At 33.1% G+C, this 19,540-nt stretch overlaps 1 protein-coding gene across 1 annotated transcript in view; it reads left to right on the top strand.

Moving 5' to 3' along the window:
- The window catches only part of beat-Vc (beaten path Vc), a 633,967-nt gene extending 619,387 nt beyond the window's left edge, over nt 1–14,580 (top strand). Inside the window, exons 6-7 of the mRNA XM_075291125.1 lie at nt 13,743–14,031; nt 14,193–14,580. Of these exons, the coding sequence (XP_075147240.1) occupies nt 13,743–14,031; nt 14,193–14,299 (396 nt within the window). The 3' untranslated portion in view covers nt 14,300–14,580. The remainder of the gene's footprint in view (nt 1–13,742; nt 14,032–14,192) is intronic.
- Nucleotides 14,581–19,540: the final 4,960 nt, after the last annotated feature.

The following is a 19,540-nucleotide window of genomic DNA, read 5'->3' as shown; positions in this document are numbered from 1 at the left end:
CGCTAACCTTTTGCAACAAAAATGTTTTATGATTTTTTATATTTGTAGGTATTGAAATTGTAAAAGGAGGACAAAATCGTTAGGCAGCAACTTATTAAAAGTGAAAAGTACAAGAAGAAGAAAAAGTGCGTTTTACAGTTGATAATATCACACGGAAATTGGAAATAGTGGAATAATAAACTAATATTTCAAAGAGATTCGATGCTGTTGATTCTTAATAAATATATTCAATATATTAATAAAACATGTCTTTTATTGAAGATAAAATTTCTTATAGAAATAAATAAAATTGTATTTAAAAACGAAGGTAAGCAGTTCTAATTATGAAGTAAAAGTTTTACCACAAATGTGTAAGATTTGTCGAAATGAATGAAAAAATTTCAATAAAATCATTCCATATATGAATTCAAATTAGTTAAATTTTTTCATTCTGTAGTATAGTGGTATATAAATATAGGAAAATGTTAACTAATATATGGAATGCATTATTCCTAATTTCTACGAAAATCACATCGTTCAAACAATTAAAAATGTCTTTGGCGCTATACGAAGTTCAACTTTCTTCACAATGAGTCCATTTTAACTTAAAGAAGGGGTCACTTTTTTCTGGGTGTAGCAAGCGAAGTTTATATGTGTCTTCCAATAGCTTCAGCAAAAATGGTTGAATTATATGACGTCTCTCACATTTCACTTCTTACGTATGGGCGAATAATTCAATGCCAAAAATATTTTTTTCCAATTAATTGTTTTTATGAATCTGTTTCGATCAATGAACGTATTAATTATAGAATTCATTAGAAAGAGTATCCTGTTCGGGCACAGCTTTACAAAGGTGGTAATTGTCAAGGAGCTAAATACGAGCAGCACCCAGTGAAAAGAGCAGGAAGTGGTATCACAATGGACTGAATAATCTAATGGTAATTTCGACTGGTAAACAAGTAAGTAAAGTAGAAAGTCGGGCGGGGCCGACTATATCATACCCTAAACCACCATTACAGAATTAGTAATCATAAGCATTTGTGCGGTAACATATAGGTCTGGGAGATAAGCCGCAGTTGCATATTTAAGTAAATTAATGGGTACATGTCTATGGGTGCTTTGTGTCAATCTGACTACAGCTCATAGTCAATGTTGCCAGGGAAAATGTTCGGTTTACCCTACATGGACAAAAAAAGTTCCCTACTTTCCCATACATTCCCAAACAATTTTCCCTACTATATTTTTCGTTAAACTTAAAAAAAAAATACAAAACAAAAATGGTTCTAAGTACTTTATTATCTTAAAACATGAATATGCAACGTATATAACTTAGAATATAAATTTGTATTACCACCACGGTTGCCACAGTTGGTAGAATTCTACCCAAATTAGTAATCTTTTTTGTTAAATCTCTATAAAAATAAAATTTGGAAAAAGTTTCTATAAACAAATTTTTGTGAGAAATTTTTCTATAGAAATAAAGTTTTGACAATAAATTCTATAGAAATAAAATTTTGAGAAAAAATTCCACAGAAATAAAATTTTGAGAAAATTTTTTATAGAAATAATATTTTGAAAAAAATTTCTATAGAACTACAATTTTGACAAAATGCTCTATAGAAATAAAATGTTGACAAAATTTTCTACAGGGATAACGTTTACCATACATTGTTAAAGATCAAGCCTTGCTGGCTTCCAATTTCCTCCTCTAGAGCCACCAAAATGTAAAAATTATTACAAATTGTGTGAAAATGTCCTACATTGTGGCCCTACGTCCCTACAAGACGCTAAATATTAGAAAACCCCTACATATAGGGAATTTCCCCTACTTCTAGCAACACTGGCTGTGTTGATATTGCACCTACGGAGTTAGTATGCCACTAATATTGAGCCCATTATTAAAAAAGAGAAAATCGTTAAATTAGTGTGGGTAATAAATACAAATTTGTAAAAATCGAGCAATATTCTTATGTAAGAGCTACAAGTACACTGTTAGAAAAATATGTTTTTCATATGTTCCGATATAAACAAAATGTGTTTCGGGCACGATTTTAAACCACAATATATTTAAGTGCGAACATGTAATGTTCCTAAACTAACACTAAATGTTTGGGATATCTATGTTAATATGTTAGAATATATGATGTTTGGGGCATGAATGTTTCATAAAAATAATATGTGTGAATGTAAACATATATAAATTAACAAATTTCGAGTAAACATATATATGTTGTGATACTTTATTCAGAGAGCGACAAAAAGAGAGTATAGAGAAAGAAATAGAGATGGAAACCGGGAGGGTTGACGAAAGATATCAACATAACAAAGCGAGAGAATGAAAAAAGAACAATTTCTGTGAAACCGCTTGTATGTTGTTTCGGAAAACTGTTTTATGATAAGGCTAAATATTTGATATGCTTAAGTCTAAATATTATTTAATTTGAATAAAGAGAATAGACATTCGGAACCAAGAGAATAGACATTTGAAAAACAAACTGCATATGTTTTCGCCTTGAGAGCAGCATTTTATGCATGTGTGAACATGTGTTTTCTTTATCATTTTGGCATTATGGGCACAATTTTTCGTTAAAATAAATCAGGGGTCTTCATAAAAATAACGAAAGGGCACTATACTCTTTTTAGAGTTGGGACAGTAAAATAAATAAGGAGGAAATAGTGAAAAATTACACAGTAAAATGTAAAAAAACAAACTTTAGTTCCTCTTTATTAAAAAGTAGTCCACGAGGAGTTGACGGACACCATCAAATATAGAAGCGGGCATTAAGTTCGAGTTTTACAGCTAAAACAATTTAAAAAGTTTATTTTCTTTAAAATGAATTATTAAAGAAAAATAAAAGAAGTTTTAGAGCGATGGTGTTAAATGCTAGTAAAAAACTGTTCACTCCTAAATAAATTTATGTTTATATTATAAAATTATGTATAAATGTTTATACTCGACTCCACATTCTTCTTTTGTTAGTTTTTGAATTCCTTCCAAATTTTAAAGTTTTGTACAAAAACAGTTTTTTATTAAAAAATTCTTATTTTTCCAATAAAAAATAATATTTTATCCAAAAATCAGTAAATTTCGTTTATACCAAGCACTGTTACTGACTATAAATCTTTAATAACACACATTTCGAATTTTCATTTAAAAAAATTTAATATAGTATAAATATAAATGTGTAAATTAAAAAAAAAAAAAAATGTTCTGTCGGAGCAGGGATTGAACCCACGACCCTTTGTATGCAAGGCAGACATGCTAACCACTGCTCCACGTGGCACACAAATGTGTGTTTCTGTTAAATAATGTTATGTTTGCATGGGCTCGTGGGCGCTGCAAACTATGCTATATAAATGTAACTTAAAACGATGATTATCTACTGGTGACTATAACAGCTACGTAGCCCAGTGGATAGTGTGTTGGCTTACAAACTGTATGGTCCTCGGTTCGATTCTCCGTGCAGGCGAAAGGTAAAATTTAAAAAAAAAATTATAAAAGTGAATAATTTCTTCAACATTATTTGTATTACAGAAAAAGGTGCCAATAACTAAAAAATTTCGTGGAAGTGAAAATTACGAGTATGTTAGGGAATGAGCACAATCGTGTTTGGGAAAAATTCTTCCAAGCATATAATATTTTTGGCTCAAAATGCTTCCAAACATATAATATGTTCACATAAAACAAACATATTAATGTTTCGGCAGTATGCAATAATATATGTGCTTCCTGCAAAATATGTTTGGAACATATGTTAAAGAAGCGATTTTTTTTGAGGGTGTACGTATAAGTACGATCGGCTAGTACATCAAAATTTGAAATTTGAGTAACATTGGTTAATAAATAAGAGTACAATGGCCAAATTTGGGAAAATCGAGCGATGCATATATATGAAAGCTACATCTAAATCTGAACCAATTTGCATAATATTTTGCTGATTTGATTAATACCACAAAAGGTTACCTTGTGCAAGATTTGAGTAAGATCAGTTAAGAAATGAGGCCTGTATGGTCAAAAATAAGGTTATTAGGGGCGACTTTTTCAAAATCGGGTGATACATATGTGGGAGCTATATCTACATCTGAACCGATTTAGATGAAATTTTGCACATATAGTTAGTGCTATAGGAGACTACATTTAGCAAAATTTTAGTAAGATCGGTTAATAAATAAGGGTTTTATGGCCAAATTTAGAAAAATCGGGCGATACATATATATGAGAGCTATATCTAAATCTGAACCGATTTGGAAGAAATTTTGCAGACTTGAAGGGAAAAGATTAGCTTTTGCCAAATTTGGTGACGATCCGTTTGGAAAAAAAGCGCAACGTGACCCCATTTGTCGAAATCGGGCGATACATATATATATATATATATATATATATATATATATATATATATATATATATATATATATATATATATATATATATATATATATATATATATATATATATATATATATGGGAGCTATATCTAAATTTGATCCGATTTCTTCCAAATTCAATAGCGTTCGTCCTTGTGCCCAAAAATTTCTCTGTACCAAATTTCATCAAAATCAGTTAATAATTGCGACCGGAATCCTGTGAACAACAAATACATGGACAGACGGTCGGACGGACGGACGGACACCAAGCGCTAGATCGACTCAGGAGGTGATTCTGATTCGATCGGTATATATTTTATGGGGTCTAAAATCAATATTTCTGGTAGGCACATTTTTTGGCCGATCAAACTTATTATACCCTGACCACTATGTGGTTTAGGGTATAAAAATATGTTGCATATTTTACACCTTACCCCCATAAATCGAAAATGTTTGTTCGATTGGAAAATTCGGTGCAGCCTACCTAAAATGTGCACGTTCGATTGACGGGGTGTTACCCATCGCAAGAGCAAAAGTGTAACCCATTTTACACCGTAGCTCGTCTAGCTTGCAGATGGTTACACTTTCAATCAGATGTTGAAGACGTTTTTATTCTTTGACTTAATTAATAGCGTTGTTGCAAATACAAAAGAAAGTGCGTGATACGTGTATTGTGGTTGCTTTTCAATTTCTACAAGACAGCTGATTAATTTACCAAGAAGAAGCATATCAATTGTTTAGTGCCGCGACAACAAAATTCGATATTAAATATTTTTAATATAATAGAAAAATGCAAAAAGCAAATGCGTTTTTTTAGCCTACACAATTGTAGATGCGCTGTTGGAGAGTAGTTCTTCTGACGACGATGAAGAAGTTACAACATCATTGCTTGGACGAAATGACCAACGCCGAGTTAAAAACTTTGTTGGAGATGTAATTAATTTATACTCTGAAGTAGAAGTAAGATCATTAAAAATATATAAAATCAAAAGTTTTAACAATTTCCCTTAGTTCCAGAAAAAATTCCAATAAAAGTTGTTAATAGTAATCGAAATATTCCGCCAAATTTCTTTTGTTTTGATTTTATATCAGTATTGCACCTTTTTTGTTCGTTTTCACACGCAAACGGTGTTGTCATTGCAAAGGGTTTCGGCAACACTGTGGTAACACCATAAAATGTTGTACCATTTGTATGCAACACTTTTTCCCCGAAACGAAATCACCATAAGTGAGCCTGATACATCGGGCAGCCACCTAACCTAACCTAATGAGCAGGAAATAAGGAACAGCCTCTGTAGCAAACCTAACCTAACCTATATACAACAGTAAGTTCGGTCGGGCCGAATCTTAAATACCCACCACCATTAATAAAATATAATAGTTTCCTTTGAAAACTCTTCGTCGTTGTGGGTTCCTTGATAATATATAAGATTTCAGGGGTTTGATGACAGATACTCTCCCAAGCAGATCAATTCACCCAGTACACTTCCCGAAAATAAACTTAAAGATTTTATCTATGAAGACTAAATCACATTTTGGATCTATAAGAACCATTTTTAGTTGAGTGTTTGGGGAATCATAAATATCTCGTGTAAGTGTGCAAGATAAATGATGAAATAACGCTTTGATTTGGAATCTAAAATCTGTAGATTTTATCTCCATTATTCAAATGATTACACGAGAAGAGAAATCTGGACTTAAATTGGGAGATCAGTCTACATGAGTGCTATGCCAAAAACATACACCGATACACCAAATTCGGCACCGATACACAATTTATTCGGACACCCATTTATGGTCCTAAAAAACTTCTATATTTTATATTTGAGGCAAATTGGATAAAAACTACGGTTTCTACACCCTCAAAAAAAATCGCTTCTCTAACATATGTTCCAAACATATTTTGCAGGAAGCACATATATTATTGGATACCGCCGAAACATTAATATGTTTGTTTTATGTGAGCATATTATATGTTTGGAAGCATTTTGAGTCCAAAAATATTATATGCTTGGAATAATTCCCCAAAGAAGATTGTGTTCATTCCCTCACATATTTTTAACTTCCACGAAATTTTTGAGTTCTTCGCATCTTTTTCTGTAATACAAATATGTTGTTTTTTTCAAATGTCTATTTTCTTGGTTCCGAATGTCTATTCTCTTTATTCCGAATACTCAATCTACTATTCAAATTAAATAATATTTAGACTTAAGCATACCAAATTTTTGGCCATATTATAAAACAGTTTTCCGAAACAACATACAAGCGGTTTCACAGAAATTGCTCTCATTTCATTCTCTCGCTGTGTTATGTTGATATCTTTTTATTCAACCCTCCCGGTTTCCATCTCTATTTCTTTCTCTATACTAACTCTCTCTCTCTCTCTGTCGGTCTCTGAATAAAGTATCACAACATATATATGTTTACTCGAAATTTGTAAATTTATATATGTTTACATTCACGCATATTATTTTTATGAAACATTCATGCCCCAAACATAATATATTCTAACATATTAACATATGTGTCCCAAACATTTTGTGTTAGTTTAGGAACATTACATGTTTGCACTTAAATATATTGTGTTTAAAAATTGTGCCCGAAACACATTTTGTTTATATCGGAACATATGAAAAACATATTTTTCTAACAGTGTAGAAACTCAAGAAGTAAAATCGTGAGATCGGTCTATGTGGGAGCTATACCAGGCCATAAATCGATGCACACCATATTCGGCAAATTTTTTTGTATTCCTAAAATATTTCTACATTTCAAAATTCAAGCAAATCGGATAGAAAATACAGTTTCTAGACTCCCAAGAAGTAAAATCGGTCTATATGGGGGCTATAACAAACCTGGACCGATGCACACCATTATCGATATACCTACTTGTGGTCCTAAAATAGCTCTAACTCTAATAACTCTAACTTTGAGACAAATCGTATAAAAACTACGATTTCTAGAAGCCCAATAAGTAAAATCGGGAGATCGGTCTATAGTAGGGCTATACCAAAACATGCACTGATACACACCAAACTCAGCACATCTAATTTTGGTTTTGAAAATCGTCTAAATTTCCAATTTCAGACAAATCGGATAAAAACTACGGTTTCTAGAAGCCCAAGGAAGAAAATCGGGAGATCGGTCTATATGGGGGCTATAGCAAACCATGGACCGATAGGTTCCATTTTCTGCACACCTATTTGTGGTCCTAAAATACTTCTAGATTTCCAAGTTTATGCGAATCGAATAAAAACTATGGTTTCTAGAAGCCCAAGACCCCAAATCGGGGGATCGGTTTACATGGGAGCTATATCAAAACCTGGACCCATTTTCGAACTTGGCCTGCGTGCAGACAAAAGTCGAATCTGCGCCAAATTTCAGGACAATAGCGCCATTATTGAAGAATGTTACGTGATTACAACACACAGACAGACGGACATGCTTATATCGTCTTACAATTTTTCCCTGAACAAGAATATATTCTTTATGTAGTCGGAAATCGATATTTCGATGTGTTATAAACGGAATGACAAACTTATTATACCCCCATCACCATTCTAAGGTGGTGGGTATAAAAATATGACCAAAATATCTACAAATTAAGAAAGTGAGGAAAAATTATAGTTATCCCAATAATTTTTTAACTAAGTTAAAAAAATATATTTCAAAATAAAAATATAATTGAAAATTGTATTCGAAACTAACTAGTTTCTCTTCCTAAATATTGTTTGTTCATTATGTAAACTGGTGTGCATACTGGTGCCTGTAGGTTGAAGTGTTATCACTCATCTACCTAACTATAAATAAAACCATTAGAGCTGATAACACTCAGAAGGATATGCTGCACATGCGTAGAGTCAAAAAACACTTGTGAGGAATTTTGTGGACAGGAAGATAACAGACAACACTTATGTCTAAGTACAAAAAAAAATTGTCTAATTCAATCACGAAATTAATTGATCCAATTAATTTTTTAATTGAAATGTCTTCAATCACAGAAATGATAGTATCAATTAAAAATTAATTGAAGGTCAATTAAAAAATTAATTGATACTATTAATTTTTGTGATTGGTTTTTGTTTCAATTAAAAAATTTGTTGAATCAATTAAATTTTTAATTGAATATTTTTTAAAACTCAATTAATTGGAAAAATTTTCATGAATTTTTTTCTGTGACTATCTAGTACATAAGGAATTGTTACAAATAAAATAACTGAGTTCGAAAACAATCCTTCAAGCGTTCGTTTGTTCTTCTCGTAGTTCGCAGTCGTATAGATTTATGTTTGTAATTTTCAGGGTTAACAAATTATCGCCAAATGAAAATTTACGACTCCGAATTTCGGAACATTCGTTATTATAATAGGCAGACAAACATCTTTATATTGCCTTGGAATTTTCTCCAATCAAGAATGTACAAACTTTACATATATAGTGGGAAATCGATATTTCGTTGTGTGACAAACGGAATGACAATTTATCTATCATGCTGATGGGTATACAAATTAACAAAATCATGGCCAAATGATCTGAAGATAAAGAACGTTTTAAATATGGGACACATGTAGACAGTATCAATATTTAATTCTATATTTGGTGTATTTACAAGCTATTTCCAAATTATTTTTCCTTTGGGTGCACAATTGTTTTCACAAAAAAAAAATTGATATGCTATAGAATTGTTCTTCAATCTATTTTCGGTGTATTATATGTATGTAGGTATATAGGTATTGTTGCATGCAGATGGTGACACGGTTTTTGCAATAAATTAATTTAAAATGTTGAATTATTATTGCTATAGAATTATTTTGGGCGACCACTAAATTAATCTGACTAAAATCCATTCTGGTATGGTATCGTTGACACTCTCAAATTTAATATTTAAAATGGTTGTACAACCATTGTGCTATGCCAATAAAACTTTGTTTACACACACACACACATGTGTGTGACACATGTATGTTCATGTATATATGTGTGTGAATTAAATTGCTTTGAGTTGCGATTTATTTCTATAAAATAAATAAACGAATACCAATTGTCAACAATAATGCTAGAAAATTCAAATCGAGCATAATTTCAAATGCTGTGATTTAAATTAGGCTGATTCAAGAGTATCAAATCAAATATTTTAATTTATTTGAATTTGAATAAATATTGTTAGCAAAAACAATCGTTGTCACCTGAATGTTTTGCAAAATTTCCAACATTCAATGCAATTTGTGTTCAAAGTAAAATAAAGCTCAATAATAGTAGAGACCCAAATATTTTAAAATGTATAAATTTTCTAAAATAGTTTCAATTATATTACATGTTAGCCTGATACTGAAACAGGCAATTGACGTCCAAATGCATTATATCTAATTATACAATTATTTTTCGAGCTTTATGGACAGATATAGATTAAGGAACATGGTTAATAGAGCCATTGAAAAGAAAACGCCAGATACCAATCTATACACGCCTGGACTGTACATGTTTCGGTTCGGGCGAATGAACCTTTCCACAGCCTTTAGTATAGATCTGGCTGGGAGAGATAACTCAATTTTGGGCCCTTTATGCTAACTCCTTATGGAGAAAACATTTGGGAAATTTCCTCTTACAAATTGAATCATCTTTTCTCCCACTGTACATCATCTTTTCATATAACTTACAAGTCCCTTAATCTTATTTATATTTTGTTTTGTTACATAGTAATGCAACAACACGAAATTTAGTTTTAGAAAGCTAATTTGTTAGAATTCACCTAAGTGGTGAACAGTCGAACAATGCTTATTGTTTCTACAGTCAACTACAACATATGACAATTAACAGAAACTGGTTTCCAGGATACAACAACAATTCTAACGCGTACATTAGTCGTGTTTTTCCTAGTTTTTACGACGGGCTCATCGTTGCTTATTATATTACATGTTAGCCTGATACCGAAACAGGCAATTGATCAATTATTAACAGGACGATGCTGAGAGACTATTTGTTAAAAACTATCGTAATTATTTCGAATAACATTTTTAAAAGATATTTTGAGCTATCTAAGGAAGCCACATTCTTCACGGAATATTTCGGAGGAAAAGAAAATAATATAAATATAATGTAATTAGAACCAATAATGCTGAGTAAACGTCTATAATTGTTTATAGACTTTTAAGAAGAAATTAGGGGAACTTTTCTTCCGGTTTCAAATGTCGAGGCGTCCAAATATCAGGTGTCACATATTAATATCATAATATTTCCCACGTCCTCTGTAAATTTCAAATAAATCGAAGAGGTTTATTCTTTTCCCTGTACATTGTTTTTGTTGTTTTGTTTTTCAGTATTTATACCCTAAACCACATAGTGGTCAGGGTATAATAACTTTGATCTGCCAAAAAATGTGCCTACCAGAAATATTGATTTTAGACTCCATAAAATATATACCGATCGACTCAGAATCACATTCTGAGTCGATCTAGCGCTTGGTGTCCGTCCGTCTGTCCATGTATTTGTTGTTCACAGGATTCCGGCCGCAATTATTAACCGATTTTGATGAAATTTGGACACAAGGACGGACGCTGTTGAATTTGGAAGAAATCGAATCAAATTTAGATATTGCTCCGATATATATGTTTAGCCCGATTTCGACAAATGGGGTCATGTTGCGCTTTTTTATAAACGGATTGTCACCAAATTTGGCAAAAAGTAATCTTCTTCATCATCCTTCAAGTCTGCAAAATTTCATCCAAATCGGTTCGGATTTAGATATATCCCGATTTTCCAAAGTTTGGGTCTTACTCAAAGTTAGGTTACTATAATCTTCTATAGTACTAACAATATGTGCAAAAAATTATTGAAATCGGTTCAGATTTAGCTATAGCTCCCATATGTATCTACCGCCCGATTTTTATAAATTTGGCTATAAAACCCTTATTTCTCAACCGATAGTATTCAAAGTTGGCTAGATCCAGTCCTCTATAGTAATAACTGTATGTGCGAAATTTCATCGAAATCGGTTCAGATGTAAATATAGCTCCCATATATATGTATCGCACGATTTTGAAAAATTTGCCCCTAATAACCTTATGTTTGACTATATAGGCCTCATTTCTTAACTGATCTTACTCAAATTTAGCACAAGGTTACCTTCTGTGGTTTCAATTAAAATATGGAAAATATCATCTAAATCGGTTCAGATTTAGATATAGCTCCCATATTATACATCGCTCCATTTTCCCAAATTTTGCCATTATTTATTAACCAATGCTACTCAAGTTTCAAATTTGTATGTACTATTCCATTGTATTTAGACTTACACGTAGCTCTTATATAATAATATTGCCCGATTTTCCCGAATTTTGATTTATTACCCACATTAATTGAGCGATTTCCTCTTTTTGAATAATGGACTCAGTATTAGTTATATACTAACTAATATTGAGTCCAGTACAGCAACAACTATATATAATATCTGACATATTTATCTGCTCAGATTGTGCCAAAACTCTCACATGGCATTTCTTTTGGTGAATTGGCATAAGCGCCACGTAAAAGCCGGTACTACGTTCAGTTTTCAAATTGAAAATCGCTTTGTTTTCGCGATTACTGGTTCTAAAACAATCAAAATTATAATTGAAAACAAATATATTCCTGTTAAATCCTAAACAAATCTAAAAATTCTTTAATTTTTGGGTACATTTCTCATCAAGATGGCGATTTATATAGCGTATCTAAAGTGTCTATGGTAGCGATGGAGATAAAATCAAACTTTGAAATATTGGGAGGGAATGCTGACTAGAATTACATACTAATCGTGAACTAATTTTTTTCAAAAACTTTTCACAGAAAAACGTGAGTTTGTTATCAAATTTATAGATTTGGGTATACTTTTCTTACATATACTACTCAAGTGATATCAAAAGACAGTGATGGTTTGTTTTTGTTAGTGATGAGATTGACTGAAATGGTACAAAATCTGACAGACAAATGTGCGTTTAAAAGCCAAAATATGTTTCAAGGCGATTTGATTTCAAATCGTTTTTTTTCGGAAATGGGAAAAATTAAAATATATGCGTTGAGCAATTTACATTTCTGTATTTTTTTGGCAAATTTTTTTTAAAGATTCGGGACACATTCTTTAGATTAAATTCCGGGACAATCCCGACCATCTGGCAAGCCTAACTATAGTACATGTAATGAAAGTGGCTTATATATTAGCCTACTATCATTACGATTTTTTATGGTGTTTGGAAAATAAAAATGTTGTCCAAAATACCAGGAAACTGCGAAGAGGATGAGTTATTCCAGGGGAACTAAAACATGTTGGATTGCTCTTGGCTACCTGCAAGCTCATTCTGCATAAGAAAGCCGCACAGTCGACTATCACCGCGCCTACTACTCAGATGAAAAAAACTGTTTTTATATGTTTGGGTGTAAAAATTATATGCTTGGAACTCAAAATTTTTAATACATTATTTTTAAGAGCAACCATATAATGGCCATAAACTAACCCAACATGTTTGGGGCATATATGTTAATATGTAAGACATATTATGTTTGGGACATAACATGTTTGTAAATATAATATGTTTGGATGCTAACATATATTAAATTAGAAATAGCCTCTCAACATGTATGTGTTTACAAAGAGAGACCTAGAGAGTATGCTGCAATTCAAAGAATGGTAGTATCCAATTGGCACCTTAAAAATATATTTACACAAAGAAAATTTCAATAAAAAAATTGTTAAAAGGTTAAAAGTAATATGTTTGAACAAATGTATATGCTTGAAGAAAAATGTGTTTGGGGTATATGTTACAGAAGCGAAACTAACTAAAACTATACTACGTGACGAATAATGACTACTGCGTGAGCTGTCATGATGTGGAGGAAATGGAATCAATTAAACACGAGTGTCCTGCATTTAGTATGACGTGTAAACAAATTGTAGGCGCATATAACTTTAGATTACAGGCGGATCTGCAAAATGTAGACTTAAGTAAAATGTTAATATTTTTGGAACAATCAGATAATCTGTTAAACCAAGTGGGTTCAACTACCTTTTTTATGCGAACTCTTTTTCATTTCCTCTCCAACTGATATACGATGTTGCACGCAAAAAAAAATGCTTCAATTTAATCAGCAAACTTCTTTCAACTCCGATAATGACAGCATTCTGACACAATTAAAAATATTAATTGAATAAAATCATTTTTTTAAATTAGATTTGTGCATAAATGTTTACATAAAAATTAACAATATTTTCTGTATGTATGCAATATTGACCAGGACATCTGGTTTATCAACTGTAGCACAAAATGAATTTTTATCCTTCCATACAATACAATGGCCATAAACTCGTACACTGTTTCACTTTAATAAATCCTATAAATCAGAGTTTACTAACATTCTCCTCTTCATTGCAGGCAACCGTGAAAGCTGTAAAACCACAAATCAATGAAATCTCTCGGACGACCGATGGATTCGTACTGTATGCTAGCAATCTGCAATTACTCATAAATATCGATGATGCACGGTTCAAAACGAAAAGTGAGGTTTTGGAGCTCAAGTGTGTGGCCGATATCATGGGTACACCCAGTGTGCGTCGTGAATCAAAAGTGAGAGCCACAATCCTGGCATTGGCCGATATCAGTCACAAGCAAAGATTGGAAGGTCCAAATAGCTCGGCATCCACCAGCATTCGGGAGCCACAACGTAAGTACCAAATATACATGACCATACGAAGACCCAGCCTACCATTTGGTGTTACATTCGAACGATGGCCTAACACATTTCCTATGCTTTCCATTTATCACTTTAATGCATGCATGTCTGTCCCTCTGACCGCTTGATTTTTGGATGCCACATATAACCAGCGGCAATGTGGATGTCCAAGTGGAGAATGTGGCGCCTAATTTATGTCCTAATGATGATGGCTTTGGCGAATTTGTGGCCAACAGGTTGCAATTATCGTATGAGTTAGCTGCCTGGTATGCAAAATGCACAGGTGCAATGTCTTGGGATGCAGTCACCCATAACGGCTACGACTACTAAAATATTTAAGTTAACATATAAGGAGGGAATATTGGAATAAGTGATTTATCTTTAAGTGGCCATAGCTTATGCCATTAATGATACCGAAAATGATGATACACGAATTAAATTTAATTTTTTGGAGATATTAGTGGTGTATTTTGTGAAAGATATAGATGTTCTCTATGGGGTAAGGAAACATATGAATAAACCGATACAAATATACCAAAAGTCATTTTTTGTTTTATTAAAATGTGAAATGGTAAGTATGGGGGTGATCAATACAAAGGTGGTATCACAATGGACTGAATAGTCTAAGTGAGCCTGATACATCGGGCTGCCACATAACCTAACCTAACCTAACCTAAGGTATACTATGCACTAGGGTGTCAACATAACCGATTTGTTGGAAAAGCGATGTTCGGTTAATCCGAAAATTCAAAACCGGTTAAAATCGAATATGAATTTTTAACGCTTGCCGATTGCAAGGTATCTTAAAACCTCCTAACAGCATCTTCTAAATTGTAAGTTAGTCTATACGTGGTATATATTAAACTAAACAAGTAAGGAAAGTCTAAAGTCGGGCGGGGCCGACTATATTATACCCTGCACCACTTTGTAGAACTAATTTTCGATGGGTGCTATATATAAAGGTTTGTCCCAAATACATACATTTAAATATCACTCGATTTGGACAGAATTTGATAGACTTTTACAAAATCTATAGACTCAAAATTTAAGTTGGCTAATGCACTAGGGTGGAACACAATTTTAGTAACAAAATATGGGAAACATTTAAATCTGAAGCAATTTTAAGAAAACTTCGCAAAAGTTTATTTATGATTTATCGCTCGATATGTATGTATTACAAGTTTATGAAAATTAGAGTCATTTTTACAACTTTTCGACTATGCAGTGGCGATTTAACAAGGAAAATGTTGGTATTTTAACCATTTTTGTCGAAATCAGAAAAACATATATATGGGAGCTATATCTAAATCTTAACCGATTTCAATCAAATTTGGCACACATGACTATATTACTAATTGAACTCCTAGTGCAAAATTTCAACCAAATTGGGCCAAAAGTCTGGCTTCTGGGGCCATATAAGTCCATATCGGGCGAAAAATATATATGGAAGCTATATCTAAATCTGAACCAATTTCAACCAAATTTGGCACACATGACTATACTACCAATTGTACTCCTTGTGCAAAATTTCAAGCTAATGGGGATAAAACTCTGGCTTCTGGGTCCATATAAGTGCATATCGGGCGAAAGATATATATAGGAGCTATATCTAAATCTGAATCGATTTAAACCAAATTTGTCACGCTAAATCTACTCCCTGTGCAAAATTTCAACCAAATTGGTCCAAAACTCAGGCTTTTAGGACCATATTAGTCCATATCGGGCGAAAGATATATATGGAAGCTATATCTAAATCTGAACCGATTTCAAACAAATTTTGCACACTTGACTATACTACTAATTGTACTCCTAGTGTAAAATTTCAACCAAATTCGGCGAAAAATCTGGATTCTGGGGCCATATAAGTCCATATCGGGCGAATGATATATATGGGAGCTATATCTAAATCTGAACCGATTTCAATCAAATTTTGCACACTTGACTATACGACTAAGTGTTATGTTTGTACAAAATTTCAAGCAAATCGGCACACATGACTATATTACTAATTGAACTCCTAGTGCAAAATTTCAACCAAATTGGGCCAAAAGTCTGGCTTCTGGGGCCATATAAGTCCATATCGGGCGAAAAATATATATGGAAGCTATATCTAAATCTGAACCAATTTCAACCAAATTTGGCACACATGACTATACTACCAATTGTACTCCTTGTGCAAAATTTCAAGCTAATGGGGATAAAACTCTGGCTTCTGGGTCCATATAAGTGCATATCGGGCGAAAGATATATATAGGAGCTATATCTAAATCTGAATCGATTTAAACCAAATTTGTCACGCTAAATCTACTCCCTGTGCAAAATTTCAACCAAATTGGTCCAAAACTCAGGCTTTTAGGACCATATTAGTCCATATCGGGCGAAAGATATATATGGAAGCTATATCTAAATCTGAACCGATTTCAAACAAATTTTGCACACTTGACTATACTACTAATTGTACTCCTAGTGTAAAATTTCAACCAAATTCGGCGAAAAATCTGGATTCTGGGGCCATATAAGTCCATATCGGGCGAATGATATATATGGGAGCTATATCTAAATCTGAACCGATTTCAATCAAATTTTGCACACTTGACTATACGACTAAGTGTTATGTTTGTACAAAATTTCAAGCAAATCGGTATAAAACTCTGGCTGCTGGGTCCATATTAGTGCATATCGGGCGAAAGATATATATGGGAGCTATATCTAAATCTGAACCGATTTCTTCCAAAATCAATAGGGTTCTATTCTGACCCAAATTAGGAACATGTGCCAAATTTGAAGGCGATTGGACTTAAATTACGACCTAGACTTTGATCACAAAAATGTGTTCACAGACAGACGGACGGACATGGTTATATCGACTCAGGGACCCACCCTGAGCATTATTGTTAAAGACACCATGTGTCTATCTCGTCTCCTTCTGGGTGTTACAAACATATGCACTAACTTATAATACCCTGTTCCACAGTGTGGCGCAGGGTATAAAAAGGCAGATTTAATACGTATATAATTCAGTTTGACAATATTTTCTACAGAAATAAAATTTTGACAAAATTTTCAATAGGAATAAAATTTTTAAAATATTTTCTATAGAAATAAAATTTTGACAAAAATTTCTATAGAAATAAAATTAAATCAAGTATATACGGCCGCAAGTTCGGCCAGGCCGAATCTTATGTACCCACCACCATGGATTGCGTAGAAACTTCTACGAAAGACTATCATCCACAATCGAATTACTTGGGTTGTGGTATTTTAAAACTTCTTAACATCGTTTTCTAAATTGTGATTTAATCCATACATGGTCCATACGTACAGAGCCAGTATTGAAATATGGGGGTCACTTATATGGGGGCTATATACAATTATGAACTTGATATGGACCAATTTTTGTGTGATTGGGGATCGATTTATCTGAGGGCCATATATAACTATAGACCGGTATGGACCTAGTTAAGCATGGTTGTTAACGACCATATACTAGCACAATGTACCAAATTTCAACTCACTCGGAGGAAATTTGCTCCTCCAAGAGGTTCCAAAACCAAATCTCGGGATCGGTTTATATGGGGCTATGTACGATTATGGACTAATATGGACCACTTCTGGCATGGTTGTTAAATATCATATACTACCACCACGTACCAAATTTCAAGCAGATCGGATGAATTTTGCTTCTCCAAAAGGCACCGGAGGTCAAATCTGGGGATCGGTTTATATGGGAGCTATATATAATTATGGACTGATAGGAACCAATTCCTGCATGGTTGTTGGATACCATATACTAACATCACGTACCAAATTCCAACCGAATGGGAAGAATTTTGCTCTTCCAAGAGGCTCTGGAGGTCAAATCTAGGGATCGGTTTATATGCGGCCTATATATAATTATGGACCGATATCGAGTTTGAGGCCATATATTAACACCACGTACCAAATTTCAACTGAATCAGATGAATTTTGGTCTTCCAAGAGGTTCCGGAGGTCAAATCTGGTGATCGGTTTAGATGGAGGCTATATATAATTATGAACCGATGTGGACCAATTTTTGCATGGTTGTTGGAGACCATATACTAACATCACGTACCAAATTTCAGCCGGATCGGATGAAATTTGCTTCTCTTAGAGGCCTCGAAAGCCAAATCGGGGGATCGGTTTATATGGACGCTATATATAATTATGGACCGATGTGGACCAATTTTTGCATGGTTGTTAGAGACCATATACTTACACCATGTACCAAATTTCAGACGGATCGGATGAAATTTGCTTCTCTTAGAGGCCTCGCAAGCCAAATTTTGGGGTCCGTTTATATGGGGGCTAGACGTAAAAGTGGACCGATATGGCCCATTTGCAATACCATCCGACCTACATCAATAACAACTACTTGTGCCAAGTTTCAAGTCGATAGCTTGTTTCGTTCGGAAGTTAGCGTGTTTCAACAGACGGACGGACGGACATGCTCCCATCCTATGGTGGTGGGTATAAAAAAAATTTCTATAGAAATAAATTGTTAATACAATTTTCTATAGAAATAAAATTTTGACTAAATTTTCTATAGGAATAAAATTTTGATACATTTTCTATAGAAATAAAATTTGGACAACATTTTCTATAGAAATAAAATTTTGACAAAATTTTCTATAGAATTTTCTATATAGGTCTACGAGTATACGTAAGGGTGGCCCAATATCTCCCATTTGTAATACCATCCGACCTACATCATTAACAACTACTTGTGCCAAGTTTCAAGTCGATAGCTTGTTTCGTTCGGAAGTTAGCGTGATTTCAACAGACCGACGGACCTGCTTAGATCGACTCAGAATATGTATACTTTATGGGGTATTAGAGCAATATATGTGTTACAAACGGAATGAGAAAGTTAATATATCCGATACATGTTTTACAACGCTTTATTTTAAAAATGTTTTTTACTGAAACATAACAGAAATTCTACTGGAAGTCAAGTCTGAAGTTAAAAAATAAAGTTGTCGTTAACTCGTTTTTAAGGGACATAAGCCATCAATTATGAAGAAAAAAGCTGAAAAAACGAAAAATTAAAATTTTGCTTCCTAGAAGCAAGTACACACAACCCAAATTTGAAAGATAATTGTGTCTTAAAAGTATCCTTACTTGTATTCTCCGCTTCTTTGGCTCCGAATCAATACCAAAATTGTTAAAGTAAAGACAAAATCTTTGGAACCGGGCATGCTTTTTTTCAGTGTAGGTTCCTAAGAGTTTTTCATGAGGACCTGTCTATAGTGTAGTACTTCACGAAAAAGTTTAGTCGGATCCGAAGATTTTCTCCTTCCATTAAAGGTTTTGGTCTTGATCACGAACAAAAGATGGGGCTTTTTTAAGATAAAGGCATCTTAGGGACCTACATAAGCTATAAAGTGATCTCATATATCGAATTGGAACGACAGTATACAAATCCAAATTATAAGATATTTCGAAGTAAATAGTGTTTTCTTTATTCAAAAAAAAAAAAAAA

The sequence above is a fragment of the Haematobia irritans genome, chromosome 1, assembly GCF_050003625.1.
Source record: "Haematobia irritans isolate KBUSLIRL chromosome 1, ASM5000362v1, whole genome shotgun sequence".
Taxonomy (NCBI): domain Eukaryota; kingdom Metazoa; phylum Arthropoda; class Insecta; order Diptera; family Muscidae; genus Haematobia; species Haematobia irritans.
This window is presented reverse-complemented; position numbering and strand designations above follow the sequence as displayed.